We start from the raw sequence: 26,865 nt of genomic DNA on the forward strand, positions 1-26,865 counted from the left end.
TCGTGTCAGGACTGGTCTGTGTGACCAATAAATACGGCATATGTAATAATATGTGATATCCAAAGCTAGATCCCAGAAGACCTGGATCACTCTGGGGAAGCCAGCTGCCATGCTATGACACACTCAAGCAACCCTATGGACAGGTCTTCATCATGGGGAACTGAGGCCTTCTGCTAAAAGCCACATGAGTGAGCCATCTTGGAAATGGATCCTCCAGCCCCAATCACGCTCCTGTCTCACATTTGATCTGCAATCTCTTAGGAGACGAGGAGCCAGACTACCTTGCTAAGTCACTCCCACAGTTCAAGCCCACAGAAAATATGTGAAATAATAAATGTAAACATTGTTGGTTTAGGACACTAAGCTCTGGGGTAATAGAGTATCCAGACCTCACAAGGGAAAATGTGTATCATCTTTCCCATATGGAAATCCTCACCACACAGAGTCCTAGTTAAGAAAAAAGCAGAGTTCCCATTTTCACACTGGCAGCCAGTTACAGCAAGACATCCAATCTATCGTCAGAGTGCACAGATACAAAGAACCCAGAATCCCCAAATCCCTAGGCTATAGTTGCCTGTTACAGAGCAGTGAAGCTCTCTATGTTGGATCTGTTAGTGAAGCTTTTGGTCACTGAGTAGAAAGATCTACAGCGGACAGGTTGATAACCGAAACAAGTTATAACCGGCAGGCCATCGGAAGATCATGGCAAGGTAGAAGGGGGCAGCATTCTCAGCTCTACACAACTGGTGCTATGCAGGAATGTGGCTGGAGCTCTGGATTTTTTTTCTTTCTTTCTTTCTTTCTTTCTTTCTTTCTTTCTTTCTTTCTTTCTTTCTTTCTTCCTTTCTTTCGAGAAGCTGGAAAATGATATTTTGATGGAAAAATTCCAGACTGTTTCACCTTTGGCAAATAACTCCCCAAAATGTTAAACATCGTGTCTGCAAATGAAATAGGGTCTAGCCTGGGGACCATTAGTTTCCAGTCTCTAATGGAGAATCAATTTGTGCTTCCCTCGTTCTTTTCCCAATATAACATAAATCTCAAAATTCCTATTTTCAATGCCTTTCATTTCCTAAGTGTCTTTCACATTTTTCGTCGGACAATTCCATGCTTTTTAACAAAACATCACTGCCCTGTTTGTACCAACATTGTCATGATGGCTGTTAGAAAACATTTGTCCCTTTTTTCATAAATGCAGTAAATAATGTGATAATACAGAAGTGAAAGAACGAGTCTTCTGCAGGTGTGAAGAGAACCACCCCTGGGGGAAAAAGGAACAGGGCAATGAAGAGTAACAAATTACTTAGTCCCCAAGAGAGGTATTTCAACTCTGACCAGAAGCCTTCGTCAAAAGAAGACTTTAAAATGCATTCCTCTCTTCCCAACAACACATCAAGGCCCAAGAAAAGTAGCAATTACAAGGAAATTAGAGTACTCCCTGGTCCTCGTTGTCCATATATAACTACGAAGTCAAAGAGAAAATAACTGTACAAGTTCCTCCTTAGCATGGAGAGTGGAACTAGGAGGGGGTCAGAGTAATTCTCACACACCCTGTCTGGTCTTCTCAGCAGGCACAGCTAACTGCCATCCCAAGAGAGGGAGACCCCAGTACAGCGGGCCTGCAGATGCGACATCAACACATCAGTTCTTTGGCTGTACAGCCTACAATTCATCTGGCGTGTGTGAGAGATCAAGAGATGACAATACAGCTACGACCACCATTCTAAATGCAATTTGCTCGGAAATGCAGATAGGAGGTGATAACTGCCATTCTCTGCCCATCTGGTGCCACTGAAAAAGTCTCAATATTACATAAAATTTCGATTCTTTTTGGGCAGGTCAGCCTAGGATCTCACAAGTGATAAGCTACAACCAACATCATAATGTGGATGAGCAGAACAGCAGTGCAAGAATAAGCAATATTCTAAGTGCGATGTGTCAGATTATATATCTGACGTAGACATATAATTAATGGATCTAACTATATTTAACCCAATCTTCCAATATAATCTGATGGGTAGATATTTCTACTTTATAGACAAAGTTTAGAAGTGAGCTAACTTGGATACTGGAAGATAATAGTCTTTACTTTTGGGTCTGTCTTTGTCCAAAGTCTTGACAGCTAAGCTTTGTTGGCTACCTTATCAATACCTTAAGCGACAGATGAAGGGCAACCCCAAGCCTTTCCCTAACCAGCCAACATATTCAACCAATGAACTTAATGCTCTTATTATCACTGTTATTAATCTAAATGGAAATACAATTATGTTTTTTCATTGTTGACCAATAACAAAGACCAATAAAGCCCACACCTGGGAGGCAGGTATGAGACACATGTATGAACAGGATTTGGAGGCCCGAAACAAAGTTCAAGGATTTGGCTTTTACAGAAACCAACAGGAAATCAGGGTGTGCCAGTCCTTGCCCCCGAAGAGAAACGGAAAGAACAAGGACCCTTGTAGGACCCTAAGAGCAGTATCAATGGAAACTCAAGGTCACATTCCTCCCCCTCAGATTGAGGAAAGGAGGAGGCTGGTCTGTGGGACCAAAGCCAACCTTCGATAGAAGGAAACTTTCAGAGGAAATGATTTAAGCTTTTTTGGTGAGAAGGGTATTTTTCAAATGCCTTTTTGAAGTTCTTATTTCCATCTTAAGTCGACACAAATAAAAATAATCATCAGTTTTCAAAGGGTCTTGTGGTTCACTGTGGGGGAGGGAGTTTGGCTTGGTTTCCTCTAGTGACGCTTCCAGGTCTTTGGATTTTTTTTTTCCTATTTGGAGGAAAAACTTAAGCCCTGAGGGAGAAAATGGAGGCAGTAGATGTTCCCAGCGATTACTGAAGCGCTATCCTGACCTGACAGCCATACAGTAAAAGAAGGATGGAGAAAATCTAATATGTGGCAAGGACTCAGAGAGATACACTTTGGGGATTTATGAAGAAGCCACATTAAAAGAGGCGACTTTTTGATCTTTCATCAGGAGAATAAATTTACCAAAATGTTTCAAAAGCCAAAGAAAATTCTCGAATAGCATTGTCCAGAATTTTCTGTAATGACGGAAATGTTCTCTTTTTGCATTGTCCAAAATGGTAGCCTCTAGTCTCATGTGGCTATTTAAATTTAAAGTAAATACAATTTTAAAATTCAGTTCTTTAGGTGTATTAGTCACATTTCAAGTGCTCTGTTCCCTTGTGTTCCCAAAGTTCCCTATATTTACATCTATTAGTGCATTTATTATATTGTATTAATTCCCTCTGTGCAGTTTCAACTCTGACATAAGGACTAAGGAATAGTCAATTCTGCACTCCAGTGCTAAGCAGGGTCCAGGTCGCAATAGGTACACAAGAAATGTTAATATGGATGAATAAATAGATGGATAAGTGAATGACTCGATCCTCTATGTTCACATTTACCCCCTGGGGCCTTGCTGTCAGATAGAACCGCTATATCGTTTCCACCAAATTTTAATACCAAATGAGTTCTAGATCTTGATGAAGATAACAATTATATTAATAAAGATCAAAAGGAGACTTAGATCTTGGTGGTGGTGATGATTATAATAAAAATCAATAATCTTCTCATCAAAATGCTATGGTGTTGGCTCCCAATAACTTTGTTCTCTCTCTCTTTCCCTTGAAGCCTTGCCCTGCTTTTTTCCAACATCAGGTGAAAAAAAACATGTTTTCTTGTCTTTATCCATCTTTCTCTGTAAAACAAGTAAGTAGCTAGATATCCAAGCTCTTCCTTCCAAAGATATCCTGAAGATCAAACCCAACCTTCTAACTCCAGAGTCAAATCAAATGTTTTCTGTAAAAGGCCAGGTAGTAAGTATTTCAAGCTTTTTGGGATATGTAACTACTTAAATCTACTGGAAGCAGCCACAGTTAGCAAAATTAATGAGTGTGGTTCTATTTCGAAAAAACTTTACTTGTGGGCACGGAGATCTGAATTTGGGTAATTTTCATGTTTCATGAAATGTTATTCTTTTTCGGGTTTTTCAACCATTTAAAAACGTAAATGGCTTGTAGGTCCTGCAAAAACAAGCTGCAGGATTTGGCTCACAGGCCTATGTTTCCCAACCTCTGTTCTAAGGCCTGCTCAGAGCTCACACGCTTCATATTCAAGTTAAAGGTCCTGGAGTCACAGAGATATCGTGACACAGATGGAAATCAACCCCTCACTGTAGGCAAGGAGATAGTCAAGAGCCCTACAATCTAGCAGCTCCAGAGGCCAACTGGGAGCCAAACCAGGGAAATGTTGGTTTCAAAGGGGGTGATGATAAATGGTGGAAATGAGGGTCATCCTTGCTCACCGAGCCTGGTAGCAGCTCCAGTCCTGTCACCATCAGCTGAGCACAAAGATGAAGGCTCAGCTGGCCTCAAGATCCTTTCAAAAACCAGTTCTGTCCAGACTTCTATTAGTCAAAATCCTGATCTCCATAAGAGTTTCTGCAATCCTGTTAATTATGCCTTTGATCTGAGTTACATTATCTTCAATTAAGCATTAATATATTGTGCATGAACTGACACCGTGTCATGCAAAACGGTAAGGCTTCTGGAATACATTTCCAAAGCCAGTATTCTAAACAGAGCTGTGTAGGCAGTGAAATATTATTTTCAAATTCATCTGTGTACATTTTCAAAATTACTGCTCTCTAAATTTTCTTTGAAATGTCTGACCTGCTGTTCATAAGTCAAAAAAATATAATCTCTCTTTTGTGGGACTCCAATTGGTAAATTGTGTTTAAAAAAAAAAAAAAAGTCAGATTGGCTACTTGCTGTTAGATGGTGGGTATTCAGGCCTCAAACAGCTAGTATTACGTTAAAAAAAAATTGCCCCGAATGCCCTGTGGACCTCACTGACCAGGCTGCTGTCAGGCCATTTTGCCTTCATCACTGAACAGTCCCCAGATTTCCAAACAGTGGCAGACTGAAGAGGCTTCTATTTGTAAAAAGTAAAATCAAACACGAATATGGTAATATAGACAGGTAAAGAGGTACAAGGAGCCCAGTTTGTCTTTTTGGTTCTATGTTGTTAGGTTTTTCTTTCTGTATTTTGCAAAAGGAGCAGAGCAGGTATTTGTTTATAAAACAGTGGAGGAAGAAAGGTCCTGGATAAACACAGACTCTACATTTTAAATAACATTCAAGTTCCTGAATGAGGTATGCCCTAAACTCCTAGAAACCAGGAGTGGCTCTGACATGTAGGCCAATTTCAACACTTACCTGAAAGGTATCCAAATGACTGGTAGGAAATCAAGTTAGTGATCTTGTGAGACTTATAATATTTCCCAATTTGGGCTGGCCTGGAAATGTCATAAAAATGGGCACATATCGTAAAGATGTAGTCTATGGGTCCATTGCAAAGCAGAAATATACAACTGTATAGAGAAAAGGAGATGAGCTGTGCATTTTAAATCCCCAGAAAGGCCTTCAATATGATACCAACTTGAGAGATGAAGTGAACTCCAAGGTCAGGAGGGTGGCCAACCCTAATTGTTACATAGACCGTTCAGCCTCTGGTCAGTCCACTGCTATATCCTGGGCAAAATTACCCAAAGGCAAAAGCCAAGACTCCTGACCAAGGATTCACTAACATCTTCTGATTGACCCCAAACTGTTCCCACTGGTGAGATGAAGTCAGAGAGTTCATTTCAACTACCCTCGGAGGAGCCTGGGGAGCAAATGAGGGAAAAACAGAATGAAAAGAGACAATGAGATTTTGAATCGGCAAGAAGCTTCGCTGCCACCCTGACAAGTAGTCTTCAACCACGGGAGTGCATAAAAAGCACTTACGAAGGCTTTTAAACATACCCATGCTTGGGCCCTATCCCAAGATTCTTACTCGGTAGAATTCGGGAATCTACCTAGGATATGAAAAAGCTTTGAGCCCTAGATCTTGATGGTGATAAAAATTATATTAATTCTGATGTGCCTCCAGGGTTGAGAACCACTGACTAATCTTTTGTAGATAGGAAACCGAGACTTAATAGAGGTAAGTCACTTTGTCAAAATCAGACATGCTTGGATTCAGAATGCAAACAATGGAGAAAATCCGCACTGCCACATGACTGAGCACGGCAGCAGGGCTCCGTGGGGGAGGAGTGCCATTACATCGTAGATTCGAGGGGAGCCATTCACACTGTAGACATCTCAGATCCATGTAACGATTGATAAAGTATCCATAGAACTGTAAGATGTTCTTCTGGCAGATGGTGGTGAACTGCTTCAATGTAAGAAAGTCAGATATATCACGAAAATACCCTGATGGGTAGCAGCAAGGTGTCTTGAAAGCATGCTTCCTTTAATTTCACACAAGTTTGTGGTCTGGACTAAAAAGGCCCTGCCAGCTAAATCCATTTCCCTAACCTCAAAAAATTACATGTCTCACCCTCACACCCATTGATTGCACTGTGTGGACAGATGTCAGCCTAAGAAGACAGAAAAGAAGAAAAGTTGGGTGCTGGATGGCACCACTGTGCAAGTTAGGAAAGAATGCCCCTTAATCCAAGTAGACGCAGGTCCAGTCCCCAAAGGTGCAAAGCTTGATAAATGATTGCTATATTGCAATCCTTGCTGGCCCCGTCATTTCAGGCAACTTTGTTCAATGAACAAACTGCAAGATCCTATCTGGTCATCATAAATTGACAGCCCAAATCTGGTCCACCACCTGTGTCTGTATAGCCCTTGAGCTAAGAATTGTTTTTGTATTCCTAAAGAGTTGAAAAAAAAAATCAAAAGAAAAATGTTTCACGACAGGTGAAAATTACACGAAATTCAAATTTCAGTGTCCACACATACATTTCTATAGGAATATAGCATGCCCATCATTTACATATTGTCTATGGCTGCTTTTGCAGAGTAAATATTGCCGAAGGAACAGTATGACCCACAGAACCCAAAGTATTCAGTATATGGGCCTTACAGGAGAAGTTTGCTGACCCCTGGTCTAAAGGAAGAAAAGAGTTAACTATTAAGCCAAATTCCTTTTGTAGATTTAATGAAAAGTTCCAAGCAAATGTGGCAGGTGAAATAGTTTCTTTATATGTACAAACTTGAAACTGAGACGACAGAGGAAGGTCAACTTCATTACCTAGCCACCTTGACAGTACTTTTAAATGTCATCAATCAGTATGTGCCTCGCATGACTTGCAAGGGCTCATTATAAATTATAGCACACGGGCCCCTGACACGATCCAGGGATTGTAACAGGACTCTGGTGACGTAATGTGATAAAGGAGATTTCTCTGTACAGCTCTATATGGCACAGAGCTGGAGAATTTCCAAGAAATTTAATTTCCAGAGTGCCACCTTTGACTATTCAAGATAATTCCACCCAAACACCACGCATCCTTGAAGAAAACTTTATCTTTTCTGGAAATGCTTGTCACTGGGTGTCATCCTCGAAAATATAAATTTGCAGCTATTTTTTCCAATGAGACAGACTAAATCCAGGATGTAGATTTTCCAATTAGACTCTTTTTAAACATCTGTTGGTAGGCTGCATTTAACATTAGTTGTTTGAGCAAAGCGCAATTTGATTAGACTGTCTGAAACCAAGCCAAAGTCTGCAAAATAATAGCTCAATTAAATTGTGTTTTGCTTTCATTTGTCTTCGATTTTGCTGAGTGTGATAGTGTTGCAAATAGTCAAGTAAACCAATTCCTTTCAAAATGAGAGATTTCGGGAGATTTTCTATCTCCCCTCCAAGTTCTTGTAATAATCTCTTCCATCTTTGCTATGCTTTACTGAACTTAATCTTGACACCAAATACGTTTCTGTACTTTGCCTTTGGTCTCCTTTAATTGTCTATACTTATGAATTAAAGTTCTATGTCATTAATATTATACCTTAAACAGATTAGCCAATGTACAAAGGCAGGCACAGAGCATCAGGGCGGCCAAACAGCACTGCAGGACCCTTCTGATTTTCACTCCAAACTTGGCAGGATTCGGGTCGTCAACCCAGCAAAAGATTTGGGCAGGAATGACACTGGATTCTTTTAATGCTGTGTTTCTGGTCTTGAAAGGTTTCTCAAGATTTGTGAATCTGGAACGAGCCTACAGTCTCATCCCCTAAAGCAGCATCAATTTTTCTTCCTTCTTGGCTTAGACATTTCATTATCTCATTCATTCATTTATCACACCGCATTCACTAATTCATGAATGAAAGAGAGTACTACAGGTTGCCGACCCCATGCCAGGCAGGGTGCAGAACAGCGCAGCTTCCACATTTCAGACGAGGAACTAATTCCTCGGCTGTTAAGATGACCTAGCATTCGTTCATATAAAATTCTGGAAAGACAAGGACAGAAGAAAGACCAGGATAGGAGTTTCAGGAGAACATGACCCTCATTTATGCCAACGTTGACACACTGAGGAAAACCAGGCTCCATGAGGAAAATGCCGACAACAGTAGTAGCAGGGATAATGGCAGCAGCTAACATTTATTAAGTGCCTGTTGTGTGCCAGGCACCTACACCTGCGCAGTAACTCGGCTAATCTTCTTAACAACTTCATAGGATAGACACTCTGATTATCCCTGTTTTAGAGATTAGGAGCCTGACATCTTCCCATCAAGTCTGGTTAATGGCAAGTTGACCACGAGCAAGAAGACAGTCACTGTTAGTCGGCTACAACATACGCTTGAATAGGGACTAGTATCAAGTCAATTAAAATACAATGTCGACTTTAATAGGTATTCATTTTCCCTTTAAAAAGAGTTTACATACTTATGAGAAGAGCTCACTTTTCTGAGAATTTACTATGTGCCAGGCACTGTGCAAGCACTTCTCATGCATTAATCACTCCATCCTCACAATCACCTTCAGGTAGGTGAGGTAATCAGCTCTACTCTCTAGATGAGAAAACGGAAACAGAGAGGTTAAGCTACTTCTCCAAGGTCACACAGCAGTTTAAGGGTAGTGCTGGGACTTAAACCCGGCAGCCTCACATCAGAGATCATGCTATTAATCACGACGTTCCCCCCTCTCGAACAGTGTTCTGAAACACAAATCTCTGAAACTCTCAACCACCTTGCTGATCATGGTGAGCCAGTGTGCAAGATCCTTTGCCTTTAAAGGCACATCACACCTCACTTTTGACTGTGACTAGGTACCGTTTCAGGGTAAGAATACAATTTGTTCAGTCTTACGTAAGTATATAGGGACGACCATGAAGTACATGTTTAATTTCAATACTTACCACTGGATCTACCAAGCTTCCCAGAAAAAAAAAAAAAAAAATCCCAAGTACCTCTCTACTTTGCTATATGATCAGTAGAGGCTATGTCAGTTAAGTCTACATCAAGCCTGGCAAGTAGAAGGTGCACGTATCGCCACTCCCAACTGCAGTGCCCATGACAGACATGGCTAATCAATCATGGCAATCGATTGCATCCTAATCCTAGAACCCTTCAAACAGCACTCCAGGCAGGACCACCTGGCACCGAGATCAAACGAAACCTCTTCATCTATGTGGCTCCGATTCTTAATTCTGTTTCTAGAATATATAACAATTCTTTCATGCTACCAAAAAAAGAACAACCTAGACATAATTTCACCAACGTCTTATTAAAAGGGGCTTCATTAGGTCTGATTAGGCAGCCCCTCCGCATGCAGACAAAGCAATGTCTTGGCTGTGGATCCTATGTCCAGAGAAGACGAGAAGGAACCCACTAGGCTGCAAAAGTAGATCGCAATGGAAAAGAAGCATGGGACAACATAGCAGAGAATTTAGATCTGGGAGAGCATAGCACATCACAGGGCTTGTAGTTTCCTTTTGAAGAAAACAGAGATACAGTTCTCTTGGAATTAAACTCAAAACACAATTTAATCACTAGGACCTTCTGTCTAAATGGTAGGCGATAGAATAAGCAATATTTACAAACCTGGATTTGGGGGACTCTGAAATGTTATCACATGGACTGTGCTTATATTCCCCTCCTGACAGAAGCAGTCATGACTCTGAATTTCTCTCTTCCCCCTCCCCAGTAAGAAGACTACAACCTTCTCAGGACATCTGATTTAATCCAAAACTAGACTCTAAGAAAACCTGGTGTGGTAGATAAGAGAGGGCCACTGAAAGTTTTTGAATAGGATTCTGAATAGCATTTAGGGAAAGCTGAAAGTAGTAACGAGGGTAGGAGATATGCATGAACGACAGGAGATGCTCTCGGGGGCCAGAGGAGGACAGACTATCATTCTTTGCCAAGACCAGGCACGTGCCAACCAAAGGTCTGAACTCTGGAACAGGGCAGCAGCAGGGGAAACACGGAGAAAGGAATGGACAGAAGATACCCAGTGGAAGGAAAAATGGCAGATCTGATGATGGATAATGTGGTGGGGATGAAGGGAATTAATAAGTCAATGATGACTCATGACTCTGACTAATAGAGCCTGGTGACAAAAGTGATCAATTGAATTAGAGATAATTGCAATTGCTGTCATGCTGAGCAGAGAGCCACAAACAGGCGGTTAGGAAGGGGTACAAACAGGCGTGGCCTCATGGGCGCAGAGGTAACAGGACGGGCAATGCCAACGGATACACACCATTGGAGAAGAGCAAAGGAAGGGAACTTTGGGAAAGGAATGAACTTGTCTTCTGGAAAAGAACTGGGAAACAAAAGGAGAACAGCCTGGGGACTGGGGGGTTGGGGGGGTGGGGTAGGGTGGGCACGGACTTGAAGAACTTTGAAAGAAAGCCATTTCCAGAAAGCTGAGTTAGCCAAAGCATGACTTAGCTACGAGGAAGCCAGACAGGTTGAGGGGAGGATGGAGACCTGGCCACTGAATTTAGTGACAATAAACTTCAAGAAAATGACGAGGAAAAAAAGCCAGATACGGGGGAGGTTAGGAAGGAAAATGGCTGTTTAAAAAAAAAAAAAAAGTTGAAGCAGCAGGCAGAACATTCAGGTTGTAAAAGCCTGGTAAGCAAAAGGAGCTAGGGAGAGTAACTGGGAAGGATTGAGTCATCCGAAGTTTCTGAACGACCCATTTAAAATCCACATTCTACCATTCGACACCGATAAATGCTGGGCTCTGTCTGCTTGAATGTTTACCAAATTTCCTCAATGGGATGTAACATAAAAGGACAAGGGCTGGCAGTCTTTGCCCAATTGTGCGCTGGCTGCTTTAAATTCTACTACTTAAGTAGTTAAAAATCTGTTCTTTTGATGAAGGGGGAAAAGTTATGAATAGAAGGGAGCAGGCCTAGACCCTTTAGAAATGACTAGTACTCAGTCTCCATAAGTCACTGGGCAGTAACTTCAAACTCAAACACTCGCAACAGCAGGGCGGCTGAAGTCCACCCCAAGTTCAAAATGGGATATGTTCTCTTTAAAATTTTGAGAGCGACTAAATATGACAACCATCTGATGTATGAAAATTATTCACAACCAAAAACAGACAGTCTGGAAATAGCCGGGATGACTTCATTTAGACAGAATTACCCGAATCTGTTTCTAATATACACAGTACACATAATAAATTTTTACAATATGACAAGGAAAACAAACTTAATAAAAGTTCCCGATCTTTTGTTACACAAGCATGCTATATCCATGCTATGTTTATAATAGTTTGCTCATGATATCACAGCTCGGTAACAAAGGCCCAAGCAATACAAAAACAGTTACTAGGCATGACATCAACTCACAACTACCGTAATTACATCGGTACACAAATTTCCCAAACTGTACATTTTCCAAACTGCTTCTCAATTTCAACGGCTGCCTTTAGACAATTACTTGCAGAGTTGTCTGCAGACTTTGAGTAATACCCGCCTTTTTTCTCTTTCCCAAGCGTCATTTCCCTTTAGAAAGTGCATATTTCAATTACAAGCACTATTTTTCAAATATGCCCATAAACATATGTCCAAATTAGGAGACAGTGTGGTCTAGTGGTTAGTGACAAGCCATAGGCATCAGCAACTCTGATTCTGCTCCTTTCGCTGTCCCTGCTTGCTAGGCCCAGGCAGTAGTTCAGGGAGAGTCGGTAGAACGGGACGGGTAAGAGCACAGATCCTCAAGCCAGACTATCTGGGCTCCAAGCCCAGCTCGGCCACTCATCGGCTGCTTGGCCCCGGGCAAGTTAACTTCTCTGTGCTCTCCTTTCCTCATCTGTAAAATGGGAATAGTAACGGAATCCATCCCCAGATGGTTTCTGCATAGCTGTTGGCTGCTGGAATGTACAGCTTATGTGCGTGTTATTTAGTATTATTACTACTGCATTTCTGGGACTCCGTTTCCTGCTTGAAAACTCGGCTCAAATTATCCTGACCCATGGTGAATTGGGTAATTTTTCTAATGTGAGGATGAGCATTTCATCTTGGTCATGTTACCTGGAGAGAGTGAGGTGCAATGAATAAAGTTTGAATGAATTCAATAAATCCATAGGTTCTGGAATACCCAATAGCTACAGAAGTGACAATATTATTTTGTAGAAATTGGTTTTCATCTTATTTCTCTAATGGTTTGCTTTCAAACCCGCAGCTAATGTTGATAAATACCTCCAAACCAATTGAAATAATAAGCATAGGGGAAAAAGATATTGCCTTGTGATTTCAGAAGCCTAGTTCTCCAAGGACCAAACTTTTCGAGCCCACCCCAAATGCACGACCTCTGTCTCACTGCGTTGCACGGTCAGTTGGCTCTCCCGACCGGGCAGGGCGCCAGGGGAGCGCGACTACCCCCATTGTCACTGCTGGTCCGTGGTGCTTACACCAAATGCTGTTATTCTAGGCTTCAGGAAATTTTCTAACCACTGGACAGGGTCCAATGCTGTGTGCTAATGAGTTTCAGATTGGAAGACTTCACTGTGCATGTGTCAGAAAAGTGCCACGGTTTATGGTGGGGTGGGGGCAGGGAAGAAAAGACACACAGAAAAGGGAAGAAAAAACAGTAGTTAAAAAATGCTGGCTACTCAAATTGACAGGGAACGTGACCTCTGCACTTCATCAGAAATTCCTGCAGACTTACAAAATAAAGGAGTTTGCTTTTATCACACACTGTGAGACTCATATGGAAAAATGGAAAACACTACATCACTTGACCTCAGTGTGCCCCCTTTCAACCACAGACGAATATTGTGTACAAAAATTCTAAATCAACTTAAGATGTTCAAAATAAAAAAAAAGCTTTAATTTTCTGCATTAGACTTGACGATTACTATTTTGGTTCTTGAGATTTTGCTCTGAAGGCTCACAAAGGAAAAGGACTCATAATCCCAGGGAGAGCATTTTATCACCTGGGGAAGAATAACGTGGTGGCGTCTGTCAGGTAGGCACAGCGTGGTTTCTACTTCCCTATACTCCTGGGAAAATAACGAGCAAGTCCCACTTACCCAGGTTTGAAAGTCACCCAAGACTGAATCATGATTATTTGCTTACATTAACAGAACATTAAAACCAATTTTAAACAACTTCAGAAACTCTAGCCATCTTTCCTTGGTGATTCACTTCTCTGGGAAGCTTTCTCTCCCTTCAAGGAAACCAGGAGGCTTGATAACAAGTCTTCTCATTATGCTATCACAGTCTATCAAAGAAGAATCCCTTCTTGGGAAGAGCCTAACTCACAGGACTTCTTTTGAGTAACGAGATAACGTTTCAAAAAAACAAAACAAAACAAAACAAAAAAAAAACGCAAACAAAAAAACCCAACCAACTTTTTTTTTTTTTTTTTTTTTTTTTTTTTTTTTTTTTTTGGCCACACTGAGTACTGGCGACTTTAAAAATCCAACCCTTTCACATCCTCGAACTGTCACCAGCATTTTTTCAGACGATGTCAATAAAATTGATTGCTTGCAGTTCTGAATTCTGCTCTGCACATGGAAACAATATAATTTGTTTTAAAGTATTTTCGATGGGGGCGGAAGGAGAAACAGAACCCCAGAAAGCCTATCCCCAACATCGGGGTGGGGTAGGGAACACACCAGAAGCACAGTAAATGGTCTGACTATTACGGTCTGCTGGAAACTTTGACAAAAATTCCCAATGTACAAACCCTAAACCTTACTGTTGTGCTGACTGATATGTCTTCCTGTCAGATATGAATGATGTTTCTGGAACATTAATACGTTCATTAAATGCTAACTCCCTGTACTTAAAATATTCTGTACTTTGGCTCAGAGGCTTCTTGACAGCTTTGTTGTAATCATATATGTGAGGCCCCCAGACTACACAGTTGTTGAGATGCCTCATACCTACAACCGATCTGTTGCTTTTACAAGTCTAATCTAGGTATTAAGGAGCTGATTGTGGAACCATGTCGATTCGACATCTTCAACTCAGTTGTATATCATAGAAGCCACTATGGGTGGTGACAGACTCCCATGATGCCCAGGAACCATGCCTACCTCTAACTCCCTAATCTGTAACACTACAAAATACGGCTCGGGGTTTTTTTTTTCCTTCCTTTTTTCCAAAGCACAAGTGGACGACCAGCAAGGGTCCGACAGTGTTATTCCTAATTACCTTTTTTTTCACTCTTGATCCTGTGGCTCTCATAATTAGTTACCTGGGGCTGCAATCCAATTTGAAGTGATGACAAGAAAGTGATCCATGAAAAAGTAATAAGTTAAATCCAATTTCAGCCTTCCTCTAATTAAATGCACATGGAACTAATGACTCCAACCCTAGCATTTCAGTGATAATGGTAATTAGCGAGGTGGGAGTCGCTCTCTTTTTCAACACTGGAGGTGTAAACCACAAGGTAAAATGGTAGGAGCACTCTTAATTACATGTGTCATTTTGTCAGCAATTTACACATTTTTGACCAGTCAAGTATGTTTTTTTCCCTGTCCCTCCCCACCTCCTAGCCCCAACAATGATTATAACATACCATTCCATGTTCCAACACATGGAAGCTCATAAGAGCACTTCAGACCTGAGAATGACAAATAACTTTTCTTTGCTGTTGCTCACCGCTGAGACACACACACACAGACACGGCGACAATTAGGATAATGACACAGATCTTAGTCTTCTTAATTGAAATCCTGATACTCACAGTGGAATGGGATTTTGGCGGTTTGGTTTTATTTTTGCTTACGCTATGGAAAATATAAGAATTTGCTTATTTGTGGCAAACAGGGCGCTCCGTGGATGCCGAGGAAATGTACGTGGAAGGGGCAGCGACGGTGAACTTCCTGATGGTATACTGGTTGTCTGTGGTCCTAAAATACCGGGCTTCCCATCCTGGTGCTGGACCTGCCCGTGTGCTCTGCAGCAAGCCAGGGGACCTCTGTAAGTTACTTTTCCTCATCCACAGCGCAGTTTAAGGACACTTCCTATATCACAGGGCAGCTATGGGGATGGCCCACACTCAGCACTAACTCAACATTAATTCTTTGCCTACGTGACATATGCAAATGGTGACAAAGACATGCTTACATTTAAAATATTAGCATCACACTTGAATTGTAATGCTTTGATGCATTGTAGGTAAGGTGAGCATATAATTAAATGTCCAAACTGGGATGCTTTAGAAGAATGAGAAATGTCAATAACTACACTCCGGCACCAGCCATAGACCAGGAATAGCCTAGAAGGACTGGGACACAGGTTCATTCTAGATACTGCTGAAGCTAAAATAGCAAAAGTGAGCTAATTCATTACAACTCAGATCAGAAATCTGGAGGCAAGGACAAAACATACTATTTTAGAAAAAAAAAAATCTGAAAGCAAGAGTATTTGACCTGGGTCACAGGACGGATTTCTTGAGGTTCAGGAAACCCTTATAACTGGATACAAAATTCTGTGTGCAGCTGTGTTTTTTTTCCTGAGGGGGCGGGGTCACTGTTTCTATCATACTTTTAATGGTGTGTGTAATCTGTAAGACTTAATAACCATTTTTAAAGCATCATTTCTATTTTATTGTTTCTTATCAAGATTTATTTTTTAGGGTTTGGGGACTCTCCAAAGTCATGTGGTAACAATGACATCTTAAAAAGGTACCAAAATTTCAACACTTCGTATCAATTGAAGGTCAGGGATGCCAATTCTAGACGATGCTAACTCCAGACATTAAAGGAAAAAACAACAACAAGAAAAAAAAAAAACCCAAAAAACCTGCCTCCTTCTCCTAAATTATCCGCTTTACTAATTCCGTGCATAGGGATATTTTTTAAGGGTCAGTATTTCAAAACCATTCCATTTCACTATCTACAACATAAAATCGTAGTTTCCTTTAAAGGTTTTCCTCTTACCAATTTATTCCTTAGTGAATAACGTAGAAATGATATGAGGTACTAAGATTATATGTGGCATTAATGCAAAGCAAAAATGTGGCCTAAAGCATGTTTTATATAACTGCAAATAAAAATGCTAAAAAAACACCTGCTGGATCTTGGACTTTAACCTCCTCCGCTTTAAGCAGGAGTCCTTATTATAATCCCGAGCTTCCAACTGGACGACAGGGTTGCCCTTCCAGATTTCACTACCCTTCCTTCCAGTGAAGTGGCCTCCTGGATGAGGGGCTCCCACATGATGTAACCTTGGAAGGGGGAGGGGAAGGGAGGAGGGGAAAATCTCCGATGACTGGTTTCAAGTTCAAATTCTTTATAGACGGCCCGAAACTGTGGTCAGCTTTCCGCTGTAAGCAACACACAAGGTTTACTTTCTTTCCTAACTTTCATGCTGCCAGAATACACATGTACTTTTACTTTCTTAGGAGAAAATGTGTCATTTGATTTCTTTCCAGTTTATGTACTCGTGCCAACAACTAAAATGCTTAAAGAACCAAAATGAATTACTACCCAGAAACGGTGGTCAAAGTTCCAAAATTCGATCAATAAAATTGCTCATCTACTCACAAATTAATCTTCAGCCAGTAAAGTTACACATTTTCGAGGTTATGAGCACACCTGCACCGTTAAGCATTTCTTTCACTTGTTTAAGCAATCTTCAGAAGCATATAAATATTTATAAAAGCAAGCCTACTATTTTTACCCACATATAATTTTCTTTTTCTGCAGCAAAACCTTGTTAATTCTTTTACAACTCATAAGCCTCCTGAAGGCAGGGTCTGTACCCTTGGCAGTTTGGCGTGGGTAAGCATCAGCACGATGTCCCGTGCATCGAGGCTGATCCAGAAACGGTCACCCAGTCGCATTTAATAAATTCAGATCCTCCCGATTCTGAATTTACAAGGGGGCCAATTTTCAGTTTTCATTTGTATCATTCATAAAAAATTTGCAAGGCAACTCAAGAGACTAAATAAGGGGCGATTTAGGTTACTAAGTAGAATGTTTTTTAAGAACTTCAAAAGCAGTATCTATACCCAATTAATGCCTGCATTACGTGAACCACACGTCGCCCAAGAACGCGGCCAGCTCAGATTGAGTTCTGCATGTGTATCTGGAGAGAGTGTTTCTCTCTCTTATTTACTCTCATCTTCCTGAAATTAGTCCAAATTGCTGATGTTTGACTACATTTTGTGATCTCTATCGAGTAACCACTTAGAGCCTCCTCTAACTTTCCATTCTCTTTTGTTTGTTATCATCAGCCTGTGAAACCGGAGAACGCTGCCAAACATAAAGCAGGGAAGTGTGAGATATGCCTAAAATATAAGTCACAGTATATTTGAGGATTTGGGTTTCTTTCTTTCTTCCCTTCTTTTTTTTTTTCCCTCAAGCAATCAGCAGATCAAATTCTTCTTCCCTGTCAAGCCTTCCTCTATGCGGAAGATCTGAAATTTGCTAAAATAGGTCTCTCGGTGTGGTTATGAAGGGTACGAAGAACAGAAATGAACACGGTTAAGGTCTGTTATAGGAGTTCCCTTTCATTTCAGAGCCACACTGGCTGAGAGGCCCCAGCGAGGACATGGAACGGCAAGATCTCCTTAAACGTGAAGGTTATTCCTTCCGTGAACCACCGAATCTATATACGTATGTTTATAAGGAGGGAGTATACCACGGGACCTAGGTTAGTAATTTCTCCTCTCTGTTGGTGGAAGGCCAGCCAACCTAATAAAGCCTGGTGAATTTGCATGACCCTACCAGGCAGACGACAAGACGCAGTCTATGATGGCACGCGCATGCGCACACACACGCACACACACGCACACCCCACCAGTCAACCAACTCTTTATTTTTTCCCCCCCAATCAACTCTTAAAGCTGGTCTAAATTCTATGCTTGTCAACTCTCCCACGGAGGGGTAGGAAGGGACTCAAAACATCTTATTTAGCAAAACCAGCATTCAAGATGGCCCCCTCGCCCCGCACTTTTTATACAGACTGAAGTGCTCAGCAGAATGTGTTAGGTTGGTTTTGACACTGTCTTTGCCAAGAAAAATGAAGCTCTCTGTATCATACTCTTCTGGTGGCTAAAAACCTTATAACGGGCAAGAAAAAGAGCCCTCAAAAGGAAATCCCCTGAAACTTTACTTCATATATTTAGCCCTCGAGCAACTTCGTTCCTCTTGGAAAAGAAGTTACCTAAAAATGCCATATGTCTTTAAAAAGCAAGTATGAGGGAATATAAGTCTAGTATAAAAAAATTACATATGATATTCAATACTGAAGAGCAGTGCATCAGACAGATTGTGTATGTGTGTACTTTTTAAAATTATCCCTAACCAAAGCTCTACTACGTGTAAGATTCCCACCTCCCCCCAATAATATATTGTCATTTTTCCAATGCACTTGAGGCCTGATAAATTCAAGGGGACTCACAGTATTTTTAAGGCTGTTAGAGCTCCAAGAGGGAGGTAAAAAGAATGGACAGTCATTTGAATCACTGAGTGACAGGCTGGGCTAGTTTCCTGTATACATTAATAAATTAGAATTTTAATTGTGTCTCTGTCTGCAGGAGATGCCCCAGCACTTTAATATGTACCAACAATTGGCTATGTTCTGGAATCTGCAATGTGGCCTCCGCAGCTGACCTCTGAAACACAATTCCCAGTCTGACTACGGAAACTGTTCAGTTTGATCCTTTCAACTTATTTGAATCCTGACAAATAAGCTCACAGCTGAAAGGTCAACCCAGTCATATTTCATCCTCCAGAGCTGTTCTTAAGACATCTGCCCAACAAAGCACTTCTTATAGCACCTGACATGGGACCTCAATGGCATCGTACCTCATTAAAAATGTCCCCAGCATTCACGCACATGAAAAGGCCTATGGATTGGCGATGATGATTTACCAAATAACTAACCGGTTTTGAAAGTGTGAGTCCACAACGCACGTGGTCACCCAACTGTTCCCATGAAGCGTTACTTTAGTGCCAGACTTGCCCTAGACAGTGACGGCTTCCCGAGTTGATGTACAAGAACCAGGACCTGTTCCCCAAAGGTCAGTTAGGTCTTTGCAGGATAATCTGGCAACTGATGTTGGTTCACTCTGATCTAAGTCAACACAAGCTGGAATTTGGGTTGACCTCATGGTCAAAGTCACCGGCGCCAAGTTATGCCCAACAGCTGCCAAATACAAGTTCTGTCCCCAACTCATCTTCCCTTTCTGTTTGGAGGCTGCCCACTCTGAGCTATGCGAGCAGCGGAATCACGTAGTCCCTGCAAGTGCCCCGGCTCAGATGTGAGCAAAAACACCCCCGTCAAGTCTCTTCAAAATGTCTACTACAATTTCGACTCCAAGTCAAAAATCCAAATTACATTTTTATGAACACACTTTTCCTACTCCATCAGCCCCTGCCCTTAAGAGGCCTGAAATCAGAAGTTGCTAAAACAGTCTTCTTTGATACCTTTACACAAAAATCACCTGCCATTTTTCATTAATGATCCAGGAATATTCTGAACATATCCACTAAAGAGCAAAGTATGTATGACATTGATGACTGGGTATATGAAAAGTACGGTATCTTCCTCCATCCTCCTAAGAGTTCTTGACACTATTGACGCTTTGGGACGGATGATTCTGTGCTGTGGGGGGGTCTTCCTGTGCCGTGTAGAATCAGTTAAGTAGCTTCCCTGACCCCTACCTATTAGTTGTCAGGAGCACCATGCCCTGCCCCCGGGATAACCAAAAATTGTCTAGATACTGGCCTTTGTCCCTTGGCGGGGGGGGGGGGGGGGAGGTAAAATCACCCCCAGTTGAAAACTACTGTACTAAAGTTACTGTGTGGGGGGGTATCATGTTTCCAGCCCCATCATGAGAGAACGGGGTGACCTATCTTGAGTACTAGGACCTTTGTCTCCTTGGTGCTACATGGTGCCTCTTAAGCAACCCACACCTGCAACTACTCATCCTCCTATTATATCAACTCATTAGGAGATCTTCCTCCCAACGACCACACTCCTGGTTGAATAGACCTTTTTTTCCCCCCAAAATGTCATCCTCTGCTGGTTCAACTAAAAAATGCACCTTCTGCAGAAGATTTTCATACACGATTTGCAACTCCCAACACAATCCACTTCCGAATGGCTTATCAGCTCTCCCAAAATGTATAATGTCAATTTTTTCAAAAAAGAATGATCACCTGAAGGGCTGGCTGCTTGTCATTCCTCTTGGGAGATTTTAATCCACTAACTTGCTGCTGTTGTTGCTGCTGGAGGAGAAGCTGTCTGGCCACTTGAAGTGCCTGGAAGGAAAAATGGAAGAAACATGTTTGTGTGAGTACCCATGTTCGGGGCTTCCTTCACATCAAAGATTCCAGGAAGTACATGTTAGGATGGGATCCTGGCTTTTGCATTTCCAGGCAAATGAAACAGCAAACAAAACTTCCCACCAGTCTAAGTCGGGAAACTTTCCACATTTGGTTTACATTTTCTTAGATGGAGTCAATGGCGTAGCCGGTTCTTTAGGCCTCGCAATCTATCCAAGCAGATGCTCTAGTCCTACCATCGATGTTGATGTCAGTTGGAGCATGAATGACTGCGACCCGGAGGAAGGAAAGACCTGGACCACAGACACAAATTTAGGAGACAACAAAGGGGCTCTTTTTGGAGGCACCTTCATCCTCCAGTTTTTCTTGGGGGAACTTGAGAGCTGAAGGCAAAAGTAAGATTTTGACCTCTTCTGAGCCCAAATAAAGAGGAGACGTTAAATGGTGAAACACGCTATGGATAAAGGTATGTGGGAAGGAAGATCGAAACAGGTAAGATATACCCAGGGTGACCTGGAGAGATTATGTAAGAAAAAAAAATGTAGCAAACGTGACCTCTAGGTCAACTCGAAAGGTACATTATGTCTGTAAACAAAATTGATCATGCCTAATACAAAACACCTCTTTTAAGCTCATAACATAGGTGGTCTTTATGTAAAGGCAGAAACGAGCAGTCATTTGAACTGGGGATAAAGCAAAGGTAAATAGGAGAGTCCTCCCGAGTGCGGAATACAGGCTGACCAAACTTTGTTAAAAGTTCAAAATAAAAAAGAAAAAAAAAAGTGTCATCAAGAAACCCTCAAGAGAACATTTACTGTCAAAGAATTTAACAGAAATCATAGCCACACCTTTCCAAAGAGGGCAGCAGGATCAGCAACAGAAGACTGAAGTTTGCAGACAATGTGCTAAAAAATCACATGAGAAGTTAGGCTATTTGAGTTAATTTGGCTGAGAACCAAGAATGTTCATGTGCCAGAGATGTCAAGAATGTTCATCAAATGATGTGCTTAGAGTTTAGAGACAGAATGAGATTTCTTGGGGATTACATCAAAAATAATTTCTATATGGTAACTGATTATTTGTGCCTAAAAGAAGATGAACAGGGAGATGTGGTCGCCAGAGCAAAAGGGTCTGATACTAGAAATCTTTGAAAGCGTGCACGATGGACTTATGATGGTAGAGTGTTCCTCAAGGAGAAACAAAGACTTCATCTGTGTAAGAAAATAATGTCTATAAGTTCCCCAAAATGTTACAGTGACACCATGGAATGAGGGAGAGGTAGGATGTCCTGGAGGGCCCTGGGCACTGAACTCAGGGGGGAAGGGAAAAGAGAGTGGTCAAGATGACTGTTCATGAACAGACACCTGAAAGTGTTGAATCAGCAAGAGAAGCACTTCTAAAAGGACCATTTCACTCAACTGAGCTCCTAACGGTACTACTGTAACAAAGAGTATTTTTTAGACATTTTGTAAGGTTGAGCGGTGCCTTTGTGTCTAAAAGGCGCAAAGGGAGGCAATGAAACAGACGCACAGATAAACAGATGACCAAGAAAAGATCTTGGGAAAGACGGAACCTTCCTGTCCCACCTCCCTATGACACCCACCCCCTTGTCCCAGGGAGGCCTTCTGCCTACAGAACTCACCACCACCAACCCTTCAGATGCAATGTACAGGCTATTTCGTCTGTGAAGGGAGAGACATGTTCGAGAAAGCCTGCCTGGAAGAGCCTCCAGAAGAGAGGCTGTCTGAGAGGGGCATCTGGAAGCCAAGACGCCTGGGAGAGCTGCCCGAGACTCCAGCCTGCTGTCTTTGAGGAGGATTCACCATCACTGGACTCCGGGTTTCCTTGTCTCCTTGGAGACGCTCAGTACATGCGTAGGTGTAAAAGTGGGCAGAGTGAGGATTTCATTTATATCATATAAGAAAAATAGTCCCCTTTGCAAGGTGCCTGCAGGAGCAAAAGCCTCTCCTCCTACTATATATGTTCTCTTAACTATTTCACAGGAGGGTTTTACAGCTTTTTAATGTAGGAAAGGGAACCGCCACGTATTCTAAGTGCTTGCTTCAGAGTTCCCAGAGTAATGAACAGATCAGCGAAGAAGGGTCTGGCTGCTGGCTGGAAAAGCAGGTGGAGGAACTGTAGATGGCAAGGAAGAGAGAGTGCAGAGAAAGACATGGTGAGGAAGAGGAGAAAGGTTAGAGACATTTGTCGCTAAAACAGGGCAAGCAAAGCAAAGCAAAATGACGCAAACACCACGGTCGCAAATCTTTGTTAAAATTATTTACCATGTTTCACCAAGTATTTGGAGAACAGCTATTCAGTTTTTAAATAACCAAGTCTCAGAGAATCTGTACAGTGAAATCCTCATTTTGGCAAAAGGGATGGTATTTCATGTTTTTTTTTTAAACACACACACACACACACACACACACACACACACACCACACGCACACACCACACAACTATTCTTATGCTCTCATAAGTGCACTTGAACCAAAGAAAGTATAGGACTCAAACCTAAGTTTTCAGGGAATGTTTACTGAGCTGGCGGTATACATTCCCAAATTCGCTAGTGAAATCCTTGTGATTATTTTACTGGTTTTTAAGAAAAGACGCTATTTGGGTGTACAACGTCGTTTTTTAGACCCAACTGGAGCACATGAACTTAAATAATCATGTAATGAACTCCAGCTACCTTACAGCATTTCATACCGAGCCCCGCTAAAGAAGATAATCAAAGACAGCAGCCCAGGGCAGAAAAGGCTTTGGGAACTTGTAGGAACACAAGTGATATTTCAGTCAAACTACCAAAGAGAGAAGAATACAAGATGGAGATAGGTGCAAACTGGCTTCCAACTTTTATTCTCAAAATGAACGCAAACACGCAAAATAACTTCAAATGTCTGGGATGGAGAGGCAACACTAGTATAAATTATTCACCTTGATCTGAAATGTTATGGATTGTTCCACAATAATTCCCTGGCCTTATCCTGATTATGGGAACAAAGTTGGAGCAAAGTGTTAAACCTGTCCTCCTCCCACTCCCAGATCAACTGAGGTCTCAACAAGCATATTAAAAGATAATTTATTAGAACTTATAAAGTGCTGTGAAATCAACCACCAAAGGGCATTTGCTTTTCCGATTTCCAGTGTATATAAATCACTGGATCTAGATTTTAAACTGTCATAAAAAAGAAGAGAAATAAATCCTTGTGTACAAGACTACACATTTGAGCATTATCATTATAATATGAGCCGTATTCCATAATTTATAATATGAATCTCTGGTATTACTGCTTGTAGAGAGTCAAAAATGTTTATTGTTGCATTCATGGTTGGTCAGTAGAAAATCTGGAATGACTGATGGGATGCCCTTTGGAAACCACACCAGAGACCACTAGTTACCCACACATGCTTATTTGATAGTCAGTCTCAGAGATATGTTCCAAGACAACTGAAGAGTGAGGATGGACTTTTCTTATTTTTATAACCATATCTCAATCACATATGGAGAGAAGTTACAATATCCTGTTTGAAGATAAATGAAATCCTTTGGATACAGAATACACAGATGCATGGCTATGTGTTTGTGTGTGTATGCAGGAGAAGAAAAGAGGGTTGGTGAGGGGTGGGGAGAGAAAGAGAAAGGATATGAATAAATGAAAGAACTTATCTTTTAAGAATCAAGGATCAAGTCTGACTCAAGTTCCAGGCCAAATGCTAATGTAAATAACTTAAAAGGTCCCATCCCATCTCTGGAGACCTTTTACTGTTGATGGCGGTGCCTGGGCTGGGTGGAGTCAACACTTCCTTTACAACAGATGTGACAATTGCTTGGCACTGGACAACTTGGTGCTGTATTGAGTGCTGGGCTCTGGTTATAAGAAAGACGTAGTTGGAAGATGTCATAGTAAGGGGGTGACCGATAAAACCAGGCACTTAAAGCCCAGATGCAGGCACTCACAGCTATTTTCCTTGAACAGATAAAATAAATGGCTCGGTGAGCTAACAGAGGAAAGGGTTGGAAGGTGTGCACGTACTGTCTTCATCTGTGGACTGGCCAGCCGCGCCCTCTGCCTTCACTACCTATGCCCCGATCGGCACAAGGGGTCAAAACTGCCTTAGGATCAACGCCCTATGGGCCACAACCACCTCAGAGTACTCAGAGTCAGGGAGTGGGTGCTTGGTTGCCAGTTTGGCAGGCCACGCTTTTATGCTAACTGGGGCCTGGGCATTTCTGACACACCTTCAATGCTACTGGTTCAAAATTATGTCCTTCTCTTGAAGGCCTTCACCTTCTTAGCAAGTGCCATCTGTCATTTACAAATTATGCTTCACATAAGCATCTTTACAACTTTTGAGCTATTTATAGCTGGAGTTCAGAGCAGGTGTTTATACTTAAGGGGCCAGGTATCCCCCTGTTTAGCATGCTTATTAAGGTAGCCAATGTTCAAAAACATGTTTACCATATTTTAAGAAACGGCAGTAAGTTTATATAAAATGTGATTTGAATAAGCATACACATATACATAAAGTAAACTAGAAGAAGGAGAAAACTTTCATACCAGTTTTTACACATCTCTTGGTGACGAGGCCTGAGATAAGCACCGATGCTTGGTCCCTCAAAAATATGACTAACTGCAATGTCTTAGGTCTTGGGTCAGCAACCTACAGCCCATGGACCAAATCCCTCTGATCAGCTGTTTGTGTTCTGCCCATGAGATGAGAACAGTTTTTACTTATTTAAATAGTTGGGGAAATAATAAAAGGAAGAATATTTTGTGACATGTGAAAATTACATGGAATTCAATTTTCAGTATCCACAAATAAAGTTTTATTGGAACACAGTCATGTTTGTTTCATTACATACTGTCTATGCCTGCTTTTGTACCACAAAGCAGAGTTAAGTACTTTCAACACAGACCGTATGGTCCGCAGAGCCTAAAATATTTCCTATCTGGCCCTGTACAGGAAAAGTGTGCCAAGCCGTGCCTTGGGTTGCTATCTGTATTCTGAGATTCCCCGAAGATTCCACTGGACACAATTTTATAAAAACAAAGCTTGCAATCGGTTGCCCAAAATAAGCTTAGGAGTTAGCTGACATGCATGGACCTTACTAATTTGCTGTTCTTAAAGCTAAAAGTCCTATTTGATTTTCCAGAAAGAACTGGGACGTGAACACAAAATATATCCGTGTGCTCCTCTTTCTGAAACTATTTAAAACGAGTTGCAAACTTTGACTATGTGTTTCTTCTCGCAGATCATTTACACCAGTTCAGAGTGAATCTCCTCAATTGGGTGTGAGGTCCCGAACCCCATCAGAATGAAGACAGCATGTGCTATTGGCCAGCGGAGAGAAGTCGGTAATTTCCTGTCTGCCCTGACAAGTTGTCCCACTTCCAGCTTCAAAGGCTGCTCTGAGTCAACCACCCTTCCTCTAATTTCTTTTCCTAGACTCTCCCCACCCCTCAAGATCAAACCTGTTTCTCAGATAATTTCCCAGGCTAATCAACAGTCACTGTGCGTATGGGGGTGGGGGGAAGAGATAGCAATAAAAGCAGCATGGGAAGCTTAGGAGGGAAGAAGTTATGTTCTCGTCCATATTTCTCAACCTCTTGATGCGCCTCGAGTGCCTCTAGAGAGCTTCTCTCCCCCCATAAAATAATCTGCTATCTTGGTGCAACCCAGCAACTAACTACCACCTTAATAAGAGTGCTCATCACTTAACACAATCTAAGGATCACTCTGTAGCCAGACCTGGGACTGAGTATACAGAGAAACTCCATCACCTCCTTCCTTTAGACACAGTAAACACTCCAAGGCAGGAAGGAAAGCACGTTTGTGGGTCACTTAAAAAAAGAACGAACAGTGGTTGATGGGACTAGATGTGTAGATGCATTCATACAGAATCAACAGCACTCCAAAGCAGTGGTTCTCCAACAGGAACGCCAAAGGGAGGAAAAAAATGATTTACAAATGGAGCACTTGCTTATCACAGGAAAATGGAAAAGGAAGCTAATCTCATAGAGGGATTTGCCCCAGGAAAGATTCTGATTCTAGTGATTGTGTAAATATTACATGCCAAAAGAAAGAAAACACTACAACAGACCATCGAGTCATGTTACCAGCGTCCTAAGTAAAAAACAAAAAGAAAACCCACTTCCCCCATTAAAATTTTAATATATGGGGGTAACAACCATCAAAAAATCATCAGAGAGCCTTTAACAATCTCTTTGCACCAGTCACTGTTTGGTCTACTTGGTGAGAATGCAAATAAGGGTGCACACTCTGAACATTCATCGGTAGTTGA

The 26,865-nt window shown here is 41.6% G+C and overlaps 1 protein-coding gene across 19 annotated transcripts in view; it reads right to left on the reverse strand.

Annotated features, from left to right (window-relative positions):
- The window catches only part of FOXP1 (forkhead box P1), a 571,962-nt gene that overhangs the window by 129,741 nt on the left and 415,356 nt on the right, over positions 1-26,865 (reverse strand). For all 19 annotated transcript variants that reach the window (XM_026501232.4, XM_026501233.4, XM_026501229.4 and 16 more), the window contains one exon: positions 20,430-20,531. In XM_026501232.4, the coding sequence (XP_026357017.1) occupies positions 20,430-20,531 (102 nt within the window). The remainder of the gene's footprint in view (positions 1-20,429; positions 20,532-26,865) is intronic.

Source organism: Ursus arctos, unplaced genomic scaffold (genome assembly GCF_023065955.2).
Source record: "Ursus arctos isolate Adak ecotype North America unplaced genomic scaffold, UrsArc2.0 scaffold_14, whole genome shotgun sequence".
In the NCBI taxonomy this organism is placed as follows: Eukaryota; Metazoa; Chordata; class Mammalia; order Carnivora; family Ursidae; genus Ursus; species Ursus arctos.